Below are 25,431 nucleotides of genomic sequence, written 5' to 3'. Positions count from 1 at the left end.
TTATGCCCACAAAGGTACTGAAATTCCTTGTTCCCCTAGACCATGGGTGAACGCTTTCTGTTTTTTGGGTGAATTTTTTGGGTTGATTATTGATAGGTATCATTATGGTTTTAAAAATTGGTAAGAGTATGTATCCATAAGGGTCTCGCCCGATATATCGATACCAATAGATTATATCGATTATTATAAATGATTTTGATTTTCGGATAAATTTATCCTTATTAAGAACCGTTCCATCAATATATGATCAGTCACACCGATATTGATCAATCGGTATAAGAGCTGTACTACCAAAATCATATCTTAGTAGTGTTTTGTTCCAAGTTAGATTCGATTAATGCTATGTTCTGACAAAGGGAGGGGAAGATCAACATAAATGGAGTTTTATATCCTATGGGACTTTATGTAAATAGAAATCTACAGGAGATATTGGATTTCGAACGCCTGCAATTCATAATAAAGCTTTTCTTCTTACTTTGGCTTGGCATATTCTAAAAAATCCTGACCAGATTTGAGCTCATCTTCTTAAAGGTAAATACTTCTCTAATTGTAGTTTGATGCATCCTTCTATAAATTCTAAGAAAGGCTCTGAAATTTTGAGTAGTATGGTAAAGTTTTCCATGGCGAGTTGGTGATAGATCTTATATATTGATTTAGGATGATTCTTGGATCCCCAAGGTAATTGATTTTCGATTTCCTAAAAATATATCTATTAGCCCTTTCTATTAAACGATGAATGAATCTATTGTGAATGCCAAACAGAATAGCAATCTAGTGCAATCCCTCTTTCATGGTTGCGTAATCATAGATGGAACCATCTCAAGGGACTTGGACTTGAACCTAACCCATATGGAAGCTCTGGATAGTATTCCAAGAGAAGGATTCGAATCTCCCATTTTTCAACGAATTTGGAGAGAAAGCGCGAAGTGTATCAAAAGTATGAATAGACTACATGAGCTGGAGCGCCAACGCCACCCGTAAACCAACTAGGCTAGTGATTTTTACTTATTTCTTTCTATATTTATTTATTTTTTCTTTTTGTGCTGATCCCTCTTTTCGTTGGTGTTTTCTGAGTGTTATTGGTGGAATCTTCTTCCATGTTAGCGAACCAATGTCTTAAGTTAGGCCACTCACAGCGCTCTCTTCTTTCTTTTTCAATAATATTTGAACTATTTCGTGTGCTTTTGACTATTTTGTGATGCATGGTTTTGCCCCCTAAGTAAGACAAGTACCATTTCTACTGGAATTGCTAATAAATGTGAAAAAATTTCAAGATGGTCTTCATCTTCTACCTATTTTGAGTCGACCAATACTATTGATCTCAAAATGGCCGTATGATCTGACTTTCTATCCCTCGAGTGACACTTGCAACATACTACTAAAAATTAGATTTTATTGGACGTAGATGATCATCTTAAGTCACCAGTAGGGGGACATCATATCATTTTTCGTTATGTAGTTTTGATTATTCTATTGATTTTACAAGATGGGATTTTGTAAATCGTACTTCAAAGATTGGAAGGAGCAAAAGAACATGGTTGGTTAAGAATAGAGATTTGGATAGATTTCCATAACAAAGTGGTTAACAAAAGGACATTTTGAAAGATGGAAATAGGAAGGCTTTTTTTTTTTTTTTTTTTTTTTTTCTGTTATATGATACCGTACAATTCTTAAAGTCTTGTGATAATATTTGTACTCCTGCCCTTGGGAGGGAACAACAGCTGAAAACAGCTGCTAATACACCATAGGCTGAGGAGCAAAAGAAGGGATCCACCTAAAAAGGGGCTTACTTCTGATTAGCTAGTTGGTGAGACAATAACTTACCAAGACGATGATTAGTAGCAGCATATCCAGGAGGATGATCAGCTACACTAGGACTGAGACATGGCACAAACTCCTACGGGATTGTATCAATCCCCTATAAGTAGGCAGGGAGGACTAGAAGAACTAAGTTAAAGGGGGGTGTTTTGTTCTTGAGGATGTTGAGTAGTTTTTATTTATTCAGTTTATTATCTTTCCATAAAAAAGTTCTTATTTTCTGTTTGAACTTGGGAGATGATTAGGGGGGTATACAAAGTACAAACATCAGAAACAATGCCTATAGTATGGCATTGGGATGTCAATGTAGGACCCACATTCGCTCACAAAATTTTTAATTATTTAACATTTTTTAAGCAAAGAGAAGAACAACTAAAGCTTAGGTGTCATGAGATTCTCAGCTATGGTTGCAGGCAAATCACCACCAAGAAATCCTTGATGTTCACATTGCCCATTAATAAGGATGTAAGTTTTATCCACCGGGGTCACGGTAACTCCCACCCCACCCCACCCCACCCCACCCCTTCCCCCAAAATACAAATAAATAAATAAATAAATAAATAATAAAATAATACCACCATGGGATCATGCGAATCTGGAATCAAGCCAGTTACTGTCATTGCAATCAGTATCTAAGAGACTGAAAGACTGAAGCCGAAGATATTCGATGCCAATCACTTTATAATCTTTCCATCATTGCAGGAACACTGCTCCCTACTCGCTTTCAAGGCAAACACCAGCCGTTCCTCACCAACATCCCTCAACCATTTAAAAACAAAAAGCAGAGAGCAAGCTAGAGCACAACATACAAATCATTGCTGCCAAATGAAACGACCCATAAAAAAAAAAAAAAAAGAATCAAATATGCCACAACATGTTGCCCATTCCACATGCCAGGTGAGCAAGTAAGATTGATAAGTCCTCAAAGTCACCAAGACAAGGCAGAAACTCAACCATTGCAGTATAGCTGCAAGAACTTGCTTTTGCAGAACAGGAAAATGAATAATTAGAACTCAGAGAAAACTGAAAATTAAAGAAAATGAAAAATGTAAACCTTGTCTTGCCTGAAATGCTGGATACGCTGTTCTGGTGAATAACCAGAAAGTTCCATCAACCTTGCTGCCAAAGAGCACATAAAGCATATAACAAAAGTACATTCTCTTTAAACATAAACAACAACAACAACCAGGCTCATCTGTATATCACCCAACAAGGGTGAGAGGAGAAAAAAGAGAAGCAAGATGTGCATAATCAAAGAGTCTATCCTAGTAAATGACCTAAAACAGAAATTAAAGAGATGGAGACTCAAAGAAAAGAATCAGAAGAATGTACACAATGACTTTTTCTACTTTTTCAGCACGTGAAAATTTAAAAAAGAAAAAAGAAGACTCCTTTTCTGAAACTTTGAAAATGCCAGGTTGAGGCCAACCACGCAAAAGTTCAAGCTTTGTCCTGGTTTTTTGTTAGCATTTACTGTTGCTCACTGTCTTTTCATCCCTTTCTATCTATACACAAACCATTCCCTTCCCACTGATCTCAAATGGTCAAAGGGGGGAAATCATCATTGTCTTTCAGATGGTATGATTGTACTGCAACCCTGCAGGTCCAAAGCAGAGAGAGCTCAAACATCATCCTGAATATGTTAAATACTGTCAAAAAAATTCCCTAGGTTAAACGATTCCAATACCTTTCCTGATTCATACTCAATGATGGTCTCAATCTCTGCAATGTTGGTGATCGGAGGCTCAACATTGAGACCTGAGAATTTAGAGAGCCAGGGTCTGGCTGCCTGCTCGCATCTGGCGAGCCTGCACCCAATGGTAGATGCCCAAAAGACCCAAATTCAAGCTTCTCACAAGGGAGTGAGAACCCATTGGCATGAGAGAACCCTTTCATGGTGGGGCGAACTGACCGGATGAACTCCAGTGATCCATGCTTCCCACAGCCAGGAACAACCGGGACCTGCACTGGCAACTGCTCTAGACTGCCTTTTTCAATCCAGTTTGTGTCTGGCAGTGTTGCAGCCCGGTCATTGTTACGAGATGGTCTCTGCAACTGACCATGGGACACTGGAGCTGGATTCTTTCCCCTCCCCATGGAGGGCCTGTCCCTGTACGAGCGATGGCTCTGCAAAATTCCAAGCATAAAAGCATTTTGAGACGATGGAACACACCATCTGGGCAGTTCAACAAGAAACACAAGTTGCAAAATGAACAAATAATTGATACAGAATTACAGGATCACAAGATTAAATTCACAGATTCAAATTCCCAAAATACCCAAGAGCTTGAAGTGAATGTACCGTGATGGGGAAATATGTGCCAGTTCCCCGTGGCTTAGGCATTTCTTCTGCACCAAAAGCACCACTAGACACCATGGAAGGGTTCCCAGGGTAGAATGTTGGTCCTGGGACAGCGCCATTGGCATTAGGATGAGGAAACATGTTACGTTTAAATGGTTGATTAAGGGGTTCCCATGCATGCTTATTCTGGAACTGAGAAGATGATGGTGGAGGAAATGACGTAACAGGACCACAGAAGGCATACTCCAGGCAAAACCGACCATACTGAAGACTACTGAGGTTACTCTCAACATCACCACTGAGGTCTGCTAAGAAGCCCTGAATTTCGGTGCTTACAGCAGCTCCAGCTGTGTCTGTACCCCCAAATCCAAAAGACAAATCTTCCACGGGATAAGCATCTGAATTGACAAACAGAACACCATTTGCTGAGCTAACAGAAGTTGCATACTCATGATTACTAAACATGTAGCTTGAACTACTGGTGATTGGGTCAGTCCCCTCCAAATCTGGCCGGAAATTTATGCCATTCTCCTCATCAGGAAAACGAGGTTGCCAAGAAGATACCTCAGATATAGAAGAATTAAATGGCATTGTCTGTTCGGAGTTTCCATTTCCAGACTTCCCACTTTTTGGAGATGCGCGGGAGTAATATAGATGAGGTGCATGATGTGCTTTTCCAAATAGTGAAGTGCCAGCCTCGGTACTCAGAGACGTAGATTTAGTGGTCTCACTTGTGTTTCTAAAACCTTGAATTCTACAGGTAGCAAGATCTTTTGCATCCCCAGCAAGATGATATCCTGAAACAGAATTTCCAGGTGCAGAACCACCTGAGTTCAATACCATTGGAGGGGGAGCCACTTTGGTTGAGCATCCTCGGGGTTCAATTGCAAATCGCATTCCAGGATATGTTTCCTTCTCTGATATCTTCATGTTAGTCAGTCCCTCACAAACAGTTCCCAGATGACCAATCCTAGATTCTCCGACTGACCTAATGGAACTAACATGTGGTGAATCTGGAATTATCCTCTCTTCTCTGCTTTTCTCTATAGCTGACTTTGAGCACGCACGACCAGGTCCACTAGCACCAAAAGTTGGGATGGAATCCTGCACATCTGGTCTCTGTCCACTCCCATGCCTATCCAAGGTGTTCATGAAAAACTTGTTGAGTTCACCCTCTATATTTTCTCCTGGTAGCAGAAGGATCCGACCAAGCTTTCGGGCCCCATATGTGAACGCACTACGTATACGATAGAAATTACCTGCAAGAACAGGAGAGGAAGAGGTTGTTAACAGAAGTGCCACATCCAAAACCCACATACACATGTACGAAAGAATGTAAGAAAGAGAAGAGGAAAATTTGGAGTCTACTTGAGGTCAACTCATTTGCCAAGTTACCAGGTTGACCTTTGTCACAAATGTTTCTGCTATCTGAAAATCTTAGTTTCCAAAATCACAAAAAAGAAGTTCCTTGCCTTAAAATAATATTTTTTAAGGTGAGTGATATGTTTTTTCAAGAACAGTAATAGTAAGAAAAGGCAATTCTTTTTGGTGAAAAGACTGGGGATTTTACATGTCCATTATGTTTCAATAGTAAAAAGATTCTCATTTTCTAATTGGTAATGTATGTTATTTTCTGAAGGCATAAAATCACCATAAAATCCTAGGTAGAAGCTTCCTCCCTACGTTAATGATTGAGACTAGGAATTGGAATGCACTAAGCCTTGCCAAAAGAAGTCACCAAAAACAATGCTAAGAACAATAACCACACTCGTCGTTCCAGCCCAAAAAGAAAGGACTTCCTACCTTTACTGACACTACGTCCAAGGTTGTTATTTTCTTTCAATGGATCAATGATGTTAAGATGCTTTTGGGGAAATGCCCGAGAGTTGGTCTCAAACCCTCTTGGTGGAACTGAGAACGAATCCACACATCTCTTTAAATATTCTTTACTAAGCAACAAGTCAGCCTCACCATTACCAGGCATCTCAGCTGCAAAGTCACATAACGTAAAGATATAAGGACATGAATAAGCGCATCTTTTAGCTCCATACAGAGAAGGAAAATATCTTACCCACTATTTCAGGCAGAGTGGATATGCAGACTGGACCATTTAAACTGATACAGTAGTTATCCCAATCAAATTTGCTGAAGTAGTCCAAAAATCTGTATAGAACCTACAAAAAGGTAGCACGTTTAGACAGCTAACTCGTTATTGTGCAGGTATGATGACAACTCTTATTTCCCAGAAAGCACTCACCGCTAGGGGGCCACTTAAAGACGAATGAAATAGATGGAAGATATATAAGACCAATGTTTCAAGAGCATATGTAGAAATTAGACCATGATGAGCACCAAGAATGCGGCTCTCATAATAACACCAAGCTTTAATCAATATAATACTCCGTTTAAAGAGATGGTCTTTGCCAATAAGATTATCAATCTGCAAAAAGCCAACACAAATAACATCAATACCAAGAAGTAAGAAAGTAAAGATGTTGCAACATTTATACTTGACGTGTCCAAATAAACCACATCAGTTGGATAGGAATATCCAGTAATCAGAATCTGGAATTTCTCCTAACAGGCTCTCTGACCAGAATTAAAACACATGGACTGCAATCATGTGGATCTTCTTCTATACTAGAAGATCTAATCTACTCAAATTAATAATATAACTGGAGGAGTGAGAAAGAATTCTAAACCACCAAAAATAGGGGGAAAAAACCTCAAGTTTCCTATTAAAACAAATGAACTATCAAAGGCACAAGATAAACAAAGAGGTATGTACATTTTAGAGGAATTAATTAAATAAAACAACTATAACAAATTAGAGAGAGAGAGAGAGAGTTATATAGAAATTGAAGCAATGAAGCTATTTCATTTTCTGACAAGCCAACACAACAACTCAGCCATATCCAAACTAAATGGGGTCGGCCACATGGATCCTTGCCCTCCAATTAGCTCTATTTGAAGTCATACTTGATACAAGGCCTAATTTATGTATGACTTTCCTCACTTCTCCCAAGATCATTTTAGGTTTGCCCCTAGCTCTTTTGTTCCTTCAATTTGAATCAAGCCACTCCTCCATCCTTGAGCAAAGGCCTCCATTGAATTCGTCCATGCTACATCAAATGACTTTCTCATAGCTTATCATGTATCGAAGCTACTCCCAAATCAACTCTAATATGATCATTCCTTACTTCATCCTTCTTAGTTTTGCATATGTTCCAAAAAGCCAGTATGATCAGAAAAAGCAAATAAATAGAATTGCAATAGATACTGGTGGAACTAAGGAAACAGTTCACACCGAGAAACAAATGAACTGTTTCAGAGTATAGGTTACAATGAGGCAATGGAGGAGAAAAGAAAACATTTCAAATCCCTACCATAAGTGAACTATTAACAACTACAGATTGTTAATGAAGCAAGGAAGCTAATAAGAAGACAAGGATAACAAAAACTAAAATAGACAAAAACAGAAAACACTCCAACCTGCCAAATATAACAAATGAACCATTAAAGATTTTAGAACAATAATGATGTGAGATGGCATACAAAATTTATATTTTATTCACCCAGAAAAAAGATGCGAGAGGCAACAAGATAAAGAACTCACTTTGGAACACCTTCTCTTACAATTTCTTATAAGTATGAATAATACATGCATACAAGCTTCTACCTGCAAATAAGATGGCTGATTCTTCTGACCAGTTGAGGCACTCGGGAAGTGAAGGCAGACTATTGTGCTTTCTGGGATCCATTTGTTTCCATAGAAAATACTCTCTAGAAACCAACTTTTAGTTATAGAAATTTATTCGTATTACTTTGCCATTCATCTTTTTTTAATTGTACATGAGAATAAATTTAGTTTTGAACATAAAAATTTGAGGAAACAACCACACTTCTTTTTTATATTTATTTTATTTTTTTGTGGGCAAATGACATCCAAAAATCAAATTGAAAGATGTTTTTCATAATTTTGTATATCACTCGGTAAAAAAACTGTTTTTCTTATTACTAAATTTCCTTTTACAATAGGAAACTGGCAACACATTGTGACAATTAATAAAACGAAAAATAAAATAATGAAGTAGGGTTTAGCTCCTGTAAAATGTTTTCTTTGAAAGAAAATGGAACCTAAGAGTTTTAATACAAGTGAGTCCAAGCATACAGTAAAATGAATTTTCCAGGAAACCATTCAGTATAGACTTGGAACCTTCAAGGATGCATGTGCCATACCTCTTCAAGAAAGCATAATGTACAGAGTCCCCCTACTTGATTGAAAGAGATATCTACAACAATGTTCTGTACAAGGCATTTGACGAGTTTAACCTGACACCAAAAATATCAACATCTGAGCATAAACCAGATAAATTTAGAAAAATAGATCGCTAGAAGGTAAAGATATTTACTAAAATCTAATAAAATCCAAACTATTGGATGCTTAATGCAAGCAGCATCTTAAAAAAAGGTTCAATAGGAAAAATGAGTTTCACAAAAAAGAGATCACATGAAACATCAAAAACATAAGAGTCAATAAAAAAATTAATAAAAAAACACACAGAGATACTTCAGCATTCTTACAAAGCTAAATCGACACCTAAAGGCATTCTGGACTGAAAGGTGATATAAGGCTGCAAGTTGAGGGGTTTCTTAAGAGCCCGTAGCTGGATACTGGAAGCATCAGAAGCTAAGTTCATATGGTAATATACATCTAGGATCAGCAAGAAAAAAATAATGATTTGGAACAGTAAACTCAAACTCATCTAAGCCTTGTCCTAAATAGGTTTGGTACTCTGGTTACATGAACCCCGTTTTGCCATTCAACCCTATACAGAGCCATATTTGTTGTTTATCTTATGCCATGTACATCTTTTCTCACTTCCAATGCAACCCGATGTTCTGAAACCTTAATTTTGGGTCGCTATGGGCCCACCCAAATGATAAGAATCAGAATTCAGAATATAAGCAAGTGGCGGCAATTCTGTGAATATGGTGAATAGTTAGGACCTTTTGGAAAAGGAAAACTTCTGGACTAAACTGGGAATAATTACTTAAGTGGAGGGTATTTAAAAAAAGAAAAAAAAAAAAGGGACCAAACAGTACCAATTTTAGAAGGGAAAAGCTTATCTGTAATCTTAATAAACAGTACCTTCTTCTTCAACCCACAATAGAACCTCAAGCAGTGGTAACCAAGCCTGTTATCAAATCAAAAAGCTCACAGTAACGTAGGGATAGATTTGACAACCAAACCAGTCCCAAAACTGCAGGAACTTTTAGACTAGAGAACAACCAGATTACACCCCACAAACCACTATAATCAGACCAACAGAAAATAGAAGTAACAGTATATAACGATCTCAGAAAACCAGTAGCAAGTAAGTCAGACCAGTAGTAGTCAGATAGGATCAAACCAGGGGCTGAAATCAGTACAAATAAGTGCAAGCAACTTGTATTCAATGACTGATATCATAAAACAGCAGTGACAAACAACCAAGACCAATCGATCTCAGTACTCAATAGATCAATCGATCTCAGTACTCAATACCACTTAGGTCAGATATTAGTTGATCAAATNCTGATAACAGTTCAAAATAGTGTCAAACAATTGGTAATTAATGATTCAGAATCTGAAAATCACAGCAGGAATCAACCCAGATCAATTGATCTCAGTACTCAATATCACTTAGGTCAGATATTAGTTGATCAAATAAATAAAACCAGCAGCAATAAAATGAGGTAACAGTCCCAAATCAACAGCAGGAACCACAGAAACAGAATAGGACAAACCAAAGCAATCGATTGTGGTTCTGTTCTGAAAAAATCACTACAGGACAAAATATGAAGATTTTGAATATCTCTTTAATGGCTGCACAGAATCAGCCCAGATATGGATCAATCCTTAGTGGGGAATAGGAGAACAATCGATCAGAATTTCAGCCTTAACAGACACTTCTAGCAGCTACAGCAGACAGGGCCAATGGTACTTCTACAGAGAATTCTGGGCAGAAAACTTTAAACAATAAATTCCTGATTGTAACAGCAGTAGATCCCTAAGAAGAACACTTGAAATTGTTGAGAAAAATAATAAAACTTGAGAGGCCTCCTGGACTTCTCGCTGCAAGGAATCTCTTGGATCAAACACCAAACCCAATACCTTGATCAGACATAAGGAAGTTCTCGTGCAGAGAAAGCAGCAGCAGCAGCCATGTATTTTGTCAAAATCGTGGCTCATTAAAAGAGTCATCATCTTTATTTATAATGATAATGGGGGAGGGAATTACAAAATAGAAGGTTCCTAAAAAAGAAACCAAATATTCTCCTAATACAATAGTTACTAAAAATTGAAATTAGAAACTAACTGAAATTAGAAACTAGTTGAAAAAGGAAACTAACTACTAATGACTTGACTCAATTAATAACTCTACTCCTAAGGAAACAAATATAACTCAAATCAAGCCCAACTAAAAAGGAAACTAAGGAAAATGAAAACTAACTAGTAATCCCGTACTCAATCTTACAACCCCCCTTTTAGACCCATAAAAGTGGTCTATTACATTCAAAACACATGGGATCAAAGGCCTAACATGTATGAAACCCTAGGCTTATTCCTAATAAAACAAGCATATTTTGGTAATTAATCTGCATCACAACAACTAGTGTAGTTCTGCATGCACCAACTTCGAGGCATGTGCTACCCTATGATGGCTGCCTATCTATCAAGAGGTGTTTGAAATCATGAAATGCATTGATCTGTTTGACTCCTTATGCTATCTGGCTTCAACTTCCAGTTTTAGCATGCTGCAAATGATTCCCTTGGACTTGACCATCATCAGTTACTTCATGACGCCCTACATTATCACTCATAAGGTATGAATTACTTAAAAGTGGGGTTTCAGTCAAGGGTCCACCGTTTTTAACTATCTGATTAACATCAACAACACCAGTTTTTGGGCTGTCAATATCCTCGATCCAAAGGATTTGACACGTGGCCGTTTAGACCATTTCCTAGATATCCAACGGTTATAATTTCCACATAACTCTTCCACATGGGAGAAAAGATGCTCCCACCCACCAATTTAGTCTGTGGGTTGCTAACCATAAAAACTTTCACCATCTTATATTCAATTATTGCAAAGTATTTTTGGATACAAGCCTTCTGATCAATCAGAACTGACAACCATGGATATGTCTACATAATTACATATGAATTAATACCTGAGAACTGAGTCATCATCAACCTTGCTGCTTTGAATTGTATCATAAACCTGAGGTTATCAAATGAGCCATAGCATGTTAGCCATTAAGTTGAATAAACTATAAAGTATTGCTTCAAGAGAAATTCAGGAAAGGAGACAAACAATTTCAAAAATGAAAATGAGAAACATTTACTTAATTTTGCAAGGCGAAAGGTTCAATATATGATCAAGAATCACTCACTGGGATGCATGTGATTAATTGAAACCCCTCCTGGCAAAATGGACAAACATCTGTAATGGTAGCCCAGTTGTCAATGCATGCAAAACAGAACCTGAAATTCATGTGCAGAACCTGCATCATCTGACCTGGCTTGTACTTCAAAGCAAATATAACCGGGTATATATCTATACTTGTGGCTAGTTCGATCCATGCCAGATAAATAAATTAGTGGAAATGATAATGAATTTCTCTCCACTGTAAAGTCCATCATATAGTCTACAGAAACAAATGTTAAGAACTGAATGTTTAAAAAGCATAGAGAAACTTAGTGAAGAAATGACGACTTTTAACAAGTACAGTAAATATTAAATGTTGGGGAAGGAAATGATGAATTTGAACTGAAACGACTCAAACTACCAGTGGGAAATGGATCAAATTTAAAATATGAAGAACACTGCACATAGCTGAGCAAGCTGCACAAAAAACACAGTCCACAGCTTGTCTCTCTGTAAGATTCTGTATCCCGAAGATGCAAGAAACAAAAGATTTTTGCATCAAATACTGCATATTGTCCAACTTCTCTATATTGCCATAAATCTGTTTCAGGACGAACTATCAAAAACATGTCTGCCAAGATAAGACAAGAAGATTCATCTAGCTCTACCCTATCTAGATCCCTACAGTATTTTTTGAATTAACAAAAGTAAGAGGTGGTATAGTTCATGAAGAGCGCAAGTGGAGGAAAAAGAAGATCAAAACAGACAGTTATCCAGAATTTTAAAGTTTTTTTTTTTTGGTAAGAGAATTTACAGTTCTTGTCTCCTACTGGGCCTAAAATGGACTTTGGGATGGACCTATACTTTGGCCTTGTACAACTTTTCATCCCAGCCCACCACTGTAAGCTTTGCGACATTGCAGCCACCAGGAATATTCAAGCAACTAGGATCGAAGATACCCAAACTACTCAAATTATATGAGACAATTATGGGCCTACCATGGATCTGCCACTAGTTCCATTTTATTTGGTTCATTTATCTGAAATCTTTCCTTAGGAGTCTTAGATTTGCTTCTATAGTAGAACTTGTGTTAGAAATTACTATTACTTCATGTTATTTGAGGAAGAATAGATAATCAGCAGAAATAGGAAGGAGGGGGCAGAATGCCTCAGTTATGGCACGAGAAAGGCAGAAAATATGTAACACAAAAGATCCCATCTCAAATTCATGACCGAAACCCTAAAACTAACTTGCGTAAAGCAGTCCATGTTGCCAAAATATCAGCCAGTCTGAATCAAGAAAATCCTTCATAGTCTTGAGGCCTAGAAAAACCACCCTTTTGCCCCTTGAGCTAATCCTATGCTGCCTCTGAATGTTTTTTTAAGTCCTTTTGGTTCTTCGTACCATATAAAGGCCAATTCTACAGCTCCATGAGTGATGCAGGACTGTTTAGTGTTCGCACTAAAAGTGAGAAATCAGGGACTAAGATTGCCAATAATAGGAAAGAGAAAGAGTGGTCTGTCCTTAGGAAACAAGATGTTGTGGCTTATGGTGGAATTTTGGAAAGGGGGAAAAAACTAAGATTTAAGTGTGTTTGCAAGTTGGGGTGAGGAAAACAAATCTAGTTGTAGGAAATGAAAGAAAATAAGTAGTGACAAGGAAAAGAAGAACAAGAAGAAGAATCATGAGCAACCACACCCCGGCTTTTATGGTTTTAGTTAGACAATCACACCTAGAAATGGAAGCACACACCTCCATAGGACAAATCTCCATATGTCGTGAATTTTCTGAAACTTCATTACCTTCTGGAAAGTGCGACATTTGAACATGTAACTTGACCTCCAAATCTTCAAAAGTTAAAAACTTAATCTCTATGTAACTTATAAGAAAAAGAATACTTAAGCACTAAGGAAGTACCCAATAGCAAAAGCACGAATTGCCCCTTGAATGAAAATTACAGAATTATCCCTGATCAAAATGTATATATAAAAAAAAAAAAAGAAGCTCTGATCAAATTACAAAAAACCCTTGGTCCAAATTACATAAATACCCTAACGCAAAAAAAAACAAATTGAGGCCCTCATACTCATTACAAATCCCCATGTGGGCTCCTCATCTTCGAGGCGATGAGGATCGGAGGCTTGGAATTAAGGCCCTCAAAATGCCTTCTTTGATGGACCTTAAAGGGCTGAAACTGATTCCCATCAATGAGACACCTTCCATGCTGCCTCAGAATAATCTCCAAAACTCCTGTTTTTTTCTTTTCCTTTCCAACAATTTGCAGTTTTGCACTAAAGGATGGCCGTCAGCAATAAAACCCACATCTTTCTTTCCAGTACAGCCAGAAGGAATGTATAAGCAAGAGGACAGCATACCCACTTGACTTCAATAACCATAAGACAATGAGAACCATTGAAAGACCGCAATGCAGTAAAGGATTATGAACATCCTCTACTACCAGCTCCTTAGGAGGCCCCTATTAATGACCAGCATTACCCAGTTGACTCTGCTGTTTGTCAGAAATTGAGCCTAGGCCACTTGAGAGACTAAAATGCATTATTAAGGGATAAACATCTACAAAATTGACATGCATTATCTTAGAACCATTCTACAACAACCACTCAGCCTTATCCCAACTAAGCGGGGTCAACTACAATGCTACATGGATCCTTGCCCTCCAATCAACTCTATTCAAGGTCATACTTGATACAAGGCTAATCTATACATGCCTTTCTTCACCACTTCTCCTAGGGTCACTTTAGGCCTGTCCCTAGCTCTTTTAGTTCCTTCAATATGAATCAAATCACTCTTTCAAACTGGAGCATCCCAAGGCCCCCGATGAACATGGCCATGCCATTTGAAACGATTTTCTCGAAGCTTATCACGTATCTTGGCTACTCCCAAATATGGTTCGACCGTTCGAGAACTAGGTTTCGATCGTATCGCCAAGGGTCGAAACGATATGTTCTGTGACTTTTAAAAGTCACAAGTTTCGAGCATGTATCGACATGTTTCGGCCAAACCAACTGGTTTGACCCATCGAATCAGGTCCTATATAAGTTAGTTTGAAAAGAAACCCAAGCCTTCTATTAGCAGAATTCGACCATCTCTTCTTAGTTTTTTCTACTAGGAGTGTGAAAAACTTGGGGAAACAGTGGAGATTTCCATTTTTTTCCTGACAAAGTTGAATTTAAGGGTAGTTCTTGCTTCATCTACATAAGAAAGACAACTTGGAATAAAAAGGTAAGTCCCAACTTATCCAAAATTCTTTTTTTTTTTTTTAATAGAATATACTAGTAAATAGAGTAAAATTATCTAAATTTTTTATGTTACTTAGGAGGACCCAATCAACACATTCATGGCAGCCGGTTTTTTTTTTTTTACATGTTAATGCTTTTTTTTTGTTTTTGAAAATGCATTTACCTACAACATATTTAGTCAACAACTCAACGTAATGATTACCGAACCTTTTGTTCACCACACAAGTATGACTTTGTGTTTTTTTTATGAAACTAATGATGTGAATGTGTTAGAAATGTCTACAATATGATGTATACCAAAATAAGGCAAAAAAAAAAAAAACACTGTTTGGGGGTCGAAACCTAAGTTTCCATCAAACTGGGAAAAATTCCCCGGTTTCCTCAAAATTTCCCAGGTTTCAACCGAAATTTCGGCCTCCTCAAGGATTGAAACCCGACACCTTGAACCTTGCTCCAAAATCAGCCCTAATATGTTCACTCCTTACCTTATCATTCCTAGTTTTCCCACACATCCATCTCAACATCTTCATCTATGCTACACTTAGTTTATCTATATGATGCTTCTTAACTATCCAACATTCCACACCATACATCATAGCCAATCGTATGACTGTCTTCTAAAATTTTCCTCAAAGCTTTAAAGGAATACATTTATCACACAACACTCAAGGACGCACCTCTCCACTTCATCCATCTTACTATAATTCTCAGTGAAACATTATCCTTTATATTATCTTCTTTACTTATGATTGAGCCCAAATACCTAAAATAATCACTCTGCAGAACTTTCCTTCATCAATTTTCATCATCTCATTTTCTGTTCTAGTGTAACTAAAGTTACACACAATCACACATACTTCATCACCATATACTCCGTCTATTTTCTAACTATCTTATGACCATTCTCTAGGGAAAAAAACCTAACTATTGTAGCACTTTTTTTTATCCAAATTCTTTTTACTGGAGAACCTTACATATACTTAAATATAAATAGACATACATATGGCAAAAGATCAGAACGAGCCACGGTACCCACTTAACGTATGCCCTCTCACAAGGTTTTTTATTCGTTTTCTCTCTCCTCCCTGACCATGGTTATCAAAGCATCGCCTAGGCATCCAGGCGCCCTAGTCGACTTGGAAGCCTTGGTCACGCCTTGGGTCACCAAGACGTTGTGACAATTGTCCCTGACCATTCTACCATCAATACCGTCTCGTGCACTGCCATCGGTGTGGCATGGGAGATTCCTTCTACACCGGCAGTGGGGGGACAACAACAACTACAACCAGTCAGCCTTCTCCCAACAACAACTAAGCGGGGGGAACCATCCCCTCTATTTATATGTATGTATAGGACCGTCTAAATGACACCTCAATAGGTGTATTTAGAACATTTAACCTTCTTTTTTCCCCTTGTCTAATTTCCAAAAGTTCTTTACATTGGGTATAAAAAAAGGTTTTCAAATAATTTGAAAGTGACATAGCAAATGTCATTCTCAAAAGTTGTCATTGCCTCACAAGCTTTCCAAGTACACATGTGAAATGATAGGATTTTACCCTCACTGAAAGAAAAGGGACGTTACACTACAAGGAAAAAAAGTTACAAATTATTTGACACCTTAAGGGGTATCAATAATAAATCCAATCTTGTTATAACCAAAGTTGGTGAAAAAAGAAGTTGTAACCTTCCTTTTTTGCCCATTAGTATAACACGCTTCTTTCAATGAGCATAAATCCTATCATTTCACATGTGTACTCCAAAAGCGTGCAAGACAATGATATCTTTTGAGAATGCCATAATCTTAAGTCACTTTCAAATTATTTTGAAAACCCTTCTTTTTACCCACCTTATAGAACTTTTGGGAGTAAAACACAGAGCATAGAAAAATAGGTTACAACTTTCACCACTTTGGTTACAACAAGATGAATATATGCTTACATATAGAGTGCATAAGCCCCAACAATCAAACTACTATGTTAATGTGCATTATTATGGATGCTGTCCAACATCACACAGCCACATGAAAAGGTGCACCTTGGAAGGAATTCCTTTCCCCCATAAGATTTGTTTTGGAAAAGAAATGACAGCATATTTGAAGAAGACGGAATTTGTGACTTCACAGAATAACCAATTTAGGACTCAGAATCCTTGTTGTTCAACTACTGTTTAAGATCGAGACTGGTAAGTCTTCCGAACAACCTTGCAACAGAGTCTGCTTCCCAATCATTAGGGCCACGTCCAAGGGCACCATGACTTTTTTCCCTTTTATTAAGAAAAGTAAAAATTATATTAATATTACAAAAGAGGAAGCAACTTCTACACCCATGTGCTATAGTCTGTACAAAGACTAAAAGTCCTAGCAAACCTCTACAAGATAAACCAAAATCCCCCTTTACAAATTCATAAAACTATCTCTCACCCATGTATATTTTCACCCCAAGATTCCAAATACAATATGTATTTCCACTGAAAAAGTCCGGACACACTGTGACCAAGTCAGGAACCAATTTCATAGCATTCCTCGGAAACTGCCCCACCTCAAACTCCATAGCTTCAAGTTTCCACAAAATTATTTCCTTCCAAATACTCCACCAAATTGAATAAGGATGAAATTTCCACGACCACTTCATAAGAAGGGACTTTGTTCTAAGCAGGTAAATGCAGTAATCAAGGACTCTAATAAACTAAACTTTGATGAGAAAAACCTCCATCCCTCTTTGACGGATCATTGCCTTTCCAACAAGAAAAATGATTTTCCATGCTTTTAAAAGGTTCCCAAACATACTTGTCATTCTAGTGCTTTTTTGGAATGGCATTTCAATAAAGATTCTAACCCAATTAGCTGTCTACCACTTAAAGCTGGACCATGTATCATGGCAGTTGAAGAAAAAGGTTTCTCTTAGAAATTCCTAGTGTTGCAACAACTTTGAGAGGTTGGAAAATGAAGTTGCCAAACAACAAAGAAGAAAAACGTGGGGAATCCAGGGTTTTATAGTTTGTGATGAACTACAAGAGAATGATTTCAGCTTATATACCAAAAGGATGTAAGAAAACAGTAGGTAATGTTGCTAGTCCAGGTATTAGCCATCAAGTGGGCCTGAATCAAAGGTTGGGCATCTAATGCCATTTGTGGAATAAAATTAATACTACTTATTATGTCAAGTCAATAGGCCAGACAGTGCTGGCATAGTGTCATTTCTTCATCAATAAACTACAAGGAATCACAAAGAACTTTAGATGAACATAGCTCGTAAATCTAGGGCCAGAAATATGAGTTTTTGCATAACCACTTGTTCCAATACATTCATTGTCACACAGAGGGAGATAGCCAAAGGATTGGTAACAATGCTGAAATAACATAAAATCTCAAATATAGGCTAAATTTCCGAAAACTAAGACTGACAATAATTCCAAGATATACCAATGCTGACAACAATCAAGAACTCCTCTATCGACAATAATATCCATGCACAGCACACACCTTTCATCCTCAAAAGCCGCATCATCCTGTCCATACACAAAAATAGAAACTCCTTAGCAGTTAATATTCATGGCCACATAATGTGAATTCTAGGTAAGTTTATTGCCAAAACAAAATGTCAAAACCTGCAAGATTTCTCATCTGTTTCTGTTTGACTAATAGTTGCAGAAAATGGGAGAAGATAAGCTAGGAGGGAGCCTTAATTGCGAAAATGGCAGGGATTATAGCCTGACAACTAAGGGACTGCCAAGATCTACCAAAGATACTACATTAATAGCAACAAAAGAAGAGTTTGTTCTTCAAATAGCCCATTTGGGCAAATGCTGTTTTATTTTACAAAATTGTCAAACAGGGAAACTCCACTGATAAAAAATTTCAGCAAGCCCTTGTTTGAAAATTTATAACTGTCAAAGGAACTCTGGACGAAAGAAATCCAAAAAAAGATTAGACCCCAATCTGTTCCTGGTTTCTTCAGCATAAGTTTAATGGTGCCTCAACACTCAACCCGTTATATGTTTCACTGCAGTTTAGAGATCCACTCACAAAAACATTCAACCCATCATAGGTGACAGCAACAAGACTGAAATTAAAATATTAATTATCGAAAAACAAATCGCATAACAATTAACAGTTGAAACTTACAAGATCATCACCAACTTCAAACTTTGCCTGTTCCAGTGGCCCATTGTTATTGACTTCCAGTAACACCATGTTGTCAGAAAATAATACGCTTTCAAATTAAAAGCTGCAGAGACAGTAGTGGACTTTCTTTTTTTTTTTTTTTTTTTTTTTGGGGGTGGGGGGTGTGGTGGGGAGATTTTGCGTAAGATCACCAACTAAGAGCTTCAGGTTCCACGCAAAGCATAGTGTTCCACTGAAAAGTTTACGAGTTATAGAGGCACCTGATATATGGTGACGCAGAGATCGCCCAGTCGAGGAAATTCAATACAAACTCGTCAAGCTCCGATTTTGGGTCGTAAAAAAAAAAATACAAATAGCATAGATTCAGTATAGAGAGATAAAGATGAGTTTTGCATATGGCTAACGGCTAGAAACGTGAGGATTCAAGGCACACTCAATATCCACACAACCGAAAAATATTGGAAAATTATAAGAATCACAGTCCTGAGTCTCCTAACCGCATTCTAAACTATTAAAAGTATTTCTGGAAGCAAAAGGGGTCTAGGGTTACTGCGATGGACCATTCTCCATATCTGTAAGCGACTCTTTTATACATTGTTTACCTCTGAACTAAATCAGTATCAACGATCAACACTATAACAGTGTATCAAAAAGAAAAATAAAAATCGTGTGCGATTGGGGAAATTTTGAAAAGAAAGAAGAAAAGAATGAAAGAAAGAAACTCGAATACCTGAAACTTGCAGAAGCCACCGTTTCCATTTCCCCAATTCCTCTGATCCTCGCTGAACGAACGCCAAAGCCTAAGGAAGAAAGTAGGGCATTCACAATTCTTCACGAGTTCCGCAAGGCTCCTCTGACAATAGGTGTTACTGCTGACTGAAAACCACGCTGACATTAGCAGAGAATGGAGTCGGGGTTTAGACGGATACGAGATCGGAATTGCAGACGATTTCAACCTAGTTTAGACATTAAATCAGGAATTGACGATATTGATGACGACTAGTTACTCTTGCCACGTAAGCTGAATTAAAACACGTAAATGTTTTACATGAAAAAATCATTTTCTTGTTTGATTGTAAGAAAAACTCAAATGTTTTTATGAGAAGTTAAATATATATTATAAAAATAAAAATATTTTCATTCACCTCATGTTCCCCACTTTCCTTGCAACCAAACGGAGCGAATGTATTTATCTAAGTAAACAGAGCCAAAGTGTCTACCTAAACAAACGGAGCCAAGGTGTTTACCTAAATAAATGGAACCAAAGTGTTTACCTGACCAAATGGAGCCAAGTTGTACTGTGGGTCACACACAATTTGATATATTACATCCATGAGTGAAGTTAAAGATAATTCACTAAGTTTGGGTGACAATTCTGTGACAATTCTCTGACACCTGAACTTGCAACAAGAATCCTCACCCAAACCCTTAATTCAAAAAAAATCTCAAATCTCACTTGTTTCACTTGCTTACACAACAAAGATAGAAAAACATATAATACTCTTACAAGTCAAGTTGATTCATCAAGTTATATATGGTCAGGTTGTACCATAATGTAAAGACTTCAACCCCGCACCCCATGTGAGATCAATAATGGGTTCCTATCAACCTGAATCCTCTGTTACCATCATAGACTTTGTAAAAAATTCTATTCAAATCATCACCAAAATATATGGGAGCATGTCTAATTCATCATAACACTGTGTCAGTTTTCTGGATGGCCAATACCCGATCAGATTCTATACACTAAAACCATGATTTAAGTCGGCGGTTTAAGAAAGACTAGGTTGGAATCAAAACCAGATCAGCTTAATGTACGAAATACGCTCGTTCTGTTTTAAATCCACTTTCTTTCTCTGTATTTAATGGATCTAAATTTCAGGACCAGGGATGTACAGAATGTGATCCGATTTCATTGGAACCGGGTCGCCCACCCGTCCAGGAAAAAAAATAGTTCCAGAATCTACTGCTCCAGTCGTCAACAGTGTTCGTGCGTGAATTAGACGTCAGAAGGCCTCTGCGTTTTGACAGTTTATTCGTTTATTATTCGTTTGGACATCGATTCCTATTTGTTCTTCTCCTTCTCCTCCACATAACGTAGTTGTTTGGGTTAAGGTCACTTATGATTCCTTTCGAGTTTTCCAGTGGTGTACCGTACTGCTCTGCACTGTCTCTCTCCATCTGAGATGCTGCTTCAGTGAGTGCAGGGAAGCGGGCATTCCTCATGGACTCCATTTCCATAAATCCCTCATCTCAGGTCTCTGTTCACGGTCGCCTAACCCAATATTTGTTCCTTCCAACATCATTTCTGTAGCATTATTCAAGTTCAACAGATTTAAGAATCCAAAGACCCTTAAGGTATCTGCTTCATATAGACTTCAGTCGAGTCTGACTAACATCCCGAAGAACAGTTGCCCAAACTACCCTCAATCCGTTAGTCCGTTTTGGGGATTTCTCCCTCTTCTGCAACGCATCAGAGACTTTGCTACGCTTGTGGAGAAATGGGTTTCTACTGTGAAAGGATTTGGGCAACGAGAGAGAGTTCCAGAGGGATGGGACGGCGAGTACTTGCAATGTGGAGGGATCAGAATGGTTCTTATGAGCATGACATCCACGGCGAAGCTTCGTATCAGCCCGTTCGTGACCACTCTAGCTGCTAATCCGACTTTCATATCGAGTCTTCTGGCTTGGGTGATGGCTCAATCGTCAAAGTTGTTTTTGAATTTCTTCGTGGAGAGGAAATGAAATTTCAGGATTCTTTGTGCGTCTGGTGGGATGCCTTCGTCCCACTCTGCCTTATGTATGGCCTTGACGACTTCGGTGGGACTCTGTCATGGGGTGTCTGATTCTCTTTTCCCAGTTTGTTTGGGTTTCAGTCTTGTTGTCATGTATGATGCAATTGGAGTTCGTCGACACGCAAGGATGCAAGCAAAGGTAATGTTTCTCTGGTAGATGGTTTGATGGCTGAGCTAGTTTGTTATACTATGTTTTTTTTTGGGGTGAATTGTAAAATGTATTAAAAGAAGGGGGGAGGGAAAATATAGCTCCAAAAGGGGTTACAAACCCAAAAGGGATACAAAAGCCCAATAGGGGCCCACATGGCGTCAACGAACTTCAATAGGCCGGTCCGGATGCCCAACCTGAGGAGGAGGGCAAATCGGTCCAAATTGGGAAGAGAACCATAATCCGTAACCCTAACATCTCGACACAATATTTCCCAGCCACCAACATGGAGAAGCACCGTTGGTGTAGAGGCAGCCACAATGGAGGAACGTTGGCCTTACGGAGGTCCTCAGCCAAGCAGCCAGCTGGCCTAGCAGGAGGAGTCTCCAAGGCGAAGAGGCACTGACCTTTCTGAGGGCAACGACAGAGTGGCTGTCGACTGAGAATGGCACAGGGGGTTGGTGTCAAAGAGGAAAACCAATAGACCAAAAGCCAGGTTCCCAATGGCCGACAAGCCCCCCAAGGTAGGCAGGCAGGCAGACAGACAATAAGGGTGAAGACCAAAGCTGCGAGCAGGCGGACAGACCCAGTGAGCGCGGCATCCTGAAGGGGAGACGACCAACGGGACAGCAAGCCTGGTGAGAGTGGCGTCCAAAAGGGTTGCAGGCATGGCGAGTAGTTAACAGAGAGGTAGAACCGGAGGAGCAGACGAGCCAATGGATAGACCAAACGAGCATGGAGACCAATTGAAGGTTGGACAGTAGGCCTGGCGAGAGAGGCGTCCAAAGGGCAACCTGGCGGAATAGCGATCGACAAGCAGCTAGCCTAGAAGTGGCCAGCACCAAGTCATCAATAGGCCTAGTAGGGCAGGTAGTCGGCAGGAAGATGAGCCGAGTGGTTGCAATCACTTGTAGCAACCTTGATACCGATGGAGATAACCGACCTTGAACCCTGCTCCGGTGACCGACGCTAGCAAGCGCGGGAGAAGAAGGGAAAGGGAGTGAAGGAGGAAGAAGAGAGAGGTTGAGAGAAGAAGAAGAAGAGGAAGGGGGAAGGGGGAAGGGGAAGGGGAAGAAGTAAGGGAGGGAGGGAGGGAGAGGAGAAGAGGAGAAGAGGAGAAGAGAAGAGACAGGGGGAGAAGGCGAAGGGAGAGGGAGAGAGGAGGAGGAGGAAGAAGGGAGTAGAAGGAAGAGAGAAGAAGAGGAAGTAGGGAGAGGGGAGGGAGCAGAGAAGAGTGGAGGAGGAGGGATTCGGAAGAGAAGAGAAGAGAGAGGCAGAGAAGGTGAAGGGAGAGGGATAAAGGAGTAGAGGGGATTTGAGCAGCCCAGCTAGGCGGCAGCCTTTATTGAGCATTCTCCCTTAGTTGAGTGTATATTATTACTTTGCTAGTGTTGTTTGTTATACTATGTTCTTAACCGTATAATCATCTTCTTAAAGGAACTTTAGTTTTAAAGCTTACAAATTTGTGGGATGGGAAGTTGTTAGAACAAACACTAAAGAAAACGAAGAAAACTAATAGATTCATACAAGATGACACAGAGATTTAACGAGGTTCACACACCAATGTGATGTGCTACGTCCTCGGCGGAAGAAGAAGATGATTCACTATGTTGGAAGAAAGATTACAATGGAGTTCTCTCAAGAAAACCCAAACTCATAACAAGAACACTTGCCGAGAAAACCCTAACACGAAAATCCTCAAATCTCACTTGCTTATATAACAAGACAATAGTACAAATATATATTCCTTCAAGTCAGGTCGATCCATCGGGTTGTATCCAGTCGGTTTGTACCGTACCACGGGGTGACCCCATACAAGATCAGTGATGGGCTTCAGTCTGTTTGATATTTACTCTACTAATATAAACTTGAGTGAGAAAAGGAAATAAGGTTAGTGCTCAAGTTATTGGAGCTAGACTGGATATGTTTTTAGGTTAGGTTGTACAAAGGAGGAATACTGGTGAGAACAAAAGGAACAGAAAGGAGAAGAAAGGAAAAGAACAGAATGGTTAATAGAGCCTTAATTGTTTTTACTTGGATTTGTCTTCTTCAGGCTGACAGAAGCGAATGAAGGCAGAGCAGTAGGTTGGGGTCAAAATTTTGGAAATAATGGTGGGCTGGGTTGGCACAGGAAACTTTTATTACTGAACCTGGAGAAAGGGAATGATGCTCTATAGTCTAGAATAAGGGTGGCAGCGGGGGGAGCTGGACAGGATCTTTTAGAAGCTAGAAGTTTAATCTGAGCTTGCTCATCCATGGTACTTTTGATCTGCAAAAAGAATAGGTTTTACATTGATTTCAGGGAAGCTGTTCAGGCATGTAGTGGTACAGACAAGTCGGGTCATAAAGGCATGATCCAATTATGGTGTAGATTCTTGAATCTCATGGTTCTGGCCTCTGATAACTCTTTGATTCTTCTCCTTCTAGGTTTCCCATTTGATTTATGTGAGGATGCATTCTCCAAATTATATACCCTTCAATTATATTTTCTCCATAAGTTAACAGCAGTTTTATATCCTTTGTTGGAAACATGCTTTTCATAGAAATGAGTGAAATGAGCAAGGAGAGAGTCTACATGGCAGAAGGAAGAATAACATCTGCTTGGCTGGTCTTCATGCCCAATCATATCCCCAAATAAATTCAAGTAGTAGCTCTATATAATAGAAAGAGGGCCATGGATTCCTTCTTATTCCTCACTTGTACCATTCGGTGGTCATCAGAACCTTCGTTTTTTCCAGTTCTCCAAATTTAGTGCCCTGTTGATGGCCACCACCCAAGCTAGGGCTCACACTCTCGTCTGACTAAATAGTTGGTCCATGGTATGTATGTGCTGTTCTTGAGACCCTTGACAAGGTACTCATCATAGAAATTCATTGCAACTTTACCCATTGCTTCAGTCTTACCAATGTCTGTAATCAACTTTATACACATTAACATTTATGTAGTCTTTCAAAGAATCCTATACCCTCATCCGATTTCCTCTCTTTAAGATCTCTGAAGAATTATTGATTCCAGCCCACCCTCCCTTCATTCCACACAAAACGGTTGGTTGATTGTAATTAAAGTCATGGCGCCAAGGTAATGGCCAGCTGCCATGAAACCTAGGTGGGGCCAAGGCACTCATGGAAAGCACCACATTCCATGTATATTTGCTAGTTTGCCATATTCCTGGTTGTTTTCCACATTCCTTGTAAGTTCCTTCATCTTTTGGATCGAGAGGCTTTGATACATAAAGCAATTGGTTGCCTTAAGCATCAAGGCCTGTCTTCTTGCACAGGCAATGCCTTAACTGTAATCATGTTTTCCTGGTCCATTGCTTTCTTATAGATCCTGAGCACTGATCCTTCAATTTAACTCTCCATTTGTTCTTCCAAACTTTGGCCTCTCACCATTGCCCTCCTTGTAAGCCATAGGGGTATAGATTCCTGATAGTTCTTCAGGATATTTTTCTATATGTTTGTCCAAATCTTAAGTTAAACTACCGTCCTCCATAATGACTTCAATAGCCACTGACTCATCAGCCCTTATTCATCAAGACTACTGGCACAATCCTCAAGCCCCCCCCCCCCC

At 38.9% G+C, this 25,431-nt stretch overlaps 2 protein-coding genes across 13 annotated transcripts in view; both read right to left on the bottom strand.

The window, feature by feature from the left end:
- Nucleotides 1-2,878: 2,878 nt before the first annotated feature.
- LOC122082274 overlaps nucleotides 2,879-25,431 on the bottom strand; it is a 67,527-nt gene continuing 44,974 nt past the window's right edge. Inside the window, exons 3-10 of the mRNA XM_042649736.1 lie at nucleotides 24,457-24,461; nucleotides 8,360-8,452; nucleotides 6,378-6,560; nucleotides 6,192-6,294; nucleotides 5,924-6,109; nucleotides 4,121-5,379; nucleotides 3,506-3,945; nucleotides 2,879-3,415 (exon numbers count right to left, since the gene is read on the bottom strand). Coding sequence (XP_042505670.1) covers nucleotides 3,355-3,415; nucleotides 3,506-3,945; nucleotides 4,121-5,379; nucleotides 5,924-6,109; nucleotides 6,192-6,294; nucleotides 6,378-6,560; nucleotides 8,360-8,452; nucleotides 24,457-24,461 — 2,330 coding nt within the window. The 3' untranslated portion in view covers nucleotides 2,879-3,354. The remainder of the gene's footprint in view (nucleotides 3,416-3,505; nucleotides 3,946-4,120; nucleotides 5,380-5,923; nucleotides 6,110-6,191; nucleotides 6,295-6,377; nucleotides 6,561-8,359; nucleotides 8,453-24,456; nucleotides 24,462-25,431) is intronic.
- Nucleotides 10,679-19,897, bottom strand: LOC122081834 (peroxisome biogenesis factor 10-like). 12 transcript variants are annotated; one of them, XR_006141237.1, is made up of 6 exons: nucleotides 19,649-19,897; nucleotides 19,179-19,237; nucleotides 18,919-19,044; nucleotides 18,217-18,302; nucleotides 11,513-11,815; nucleotides 10,680-11,388 (listed from the first exon to the last, which is right to left on the bottom strand). XR_006141237.1 is itself a non-coding variant. In XM_042649177.1 (6 exons), exons 3-6 carry the CDS (start codon nucleotides 18,985-18,987, stop codon nucleotides 11,332-11,334), a joined length of 303 nt encoding a protein of 100 aa, XP_042505111.1. In that variant the 5' UTR covers nucleotides 18,988-19,044; nucleotides 19,179-19,237; nucleotides 19,649-19,897; the 3' UTR covers nucleotides 10,681-11,331. The 12 variants fall into 12 exon arrangements, 7 of the variants coding, with proteins under 7 accessions (XP_042505109.1, XP_042505113.1, XP_042505108.1 ...); XR_006141239.1 differs by having other exon boundaries at nucleotides 10,681-11,388; nucleotides 11,513-11,651; XR_006141238.1 differs by having other exon boundaries at nucleotides 10,681-11,388; nucleotides 11,561-11,815; nucleotides 18,277-18,302.

Source organism: Macadamia integrifolia, chromosome 6, assembly GCF_013358625.1.
Source record: "Macadamia integrifolia cultivar HAES 741 chromosome 6, SCU_Mint_v3, whole genome shotgun sequence".
Taxonomy (NCBI): domain Eukaryota; kingdom Viridiplantae; phylum Streptophyta; class Magnoliopsida; order Proteales; family Proteaceae; genus Macadamia; species Macadamia integrifolia.
The sequence above is the reverse complement of the archived record's forward strand: the minus strand, read 5'-3'. Positions and strand labels throughout refer to the sequence as shown.

What these genes read in the sequence shown, in the direction of transcription:
- LOC122081834 (XM_042649172.1), bottom strand. Translation starts at nt 19,813, where the DNA reads ATGTCAGCGTGGTTTTCAGTCAGCAGTAACACCTATTGTCAGAGGAGC. An exon ending in GTGGCTTCTGCAAGTTTCAG is followed by an intron (nt 19,238 to 19,648) that starts GTATTCGAGTTT and finishes CCAAAATCGGAG; the next exon opens with CTTGACGAGTTTGTATTGAA. An exon ending in TTGAAGTTGGTGATGATCTT is followed by an intron (nt 18,303 to 18,918) that starts GTAAGTTTCAAC and finishes GTGTATGGACAG; the next exon opens with GATGATGCGGCTTTTGAGGA.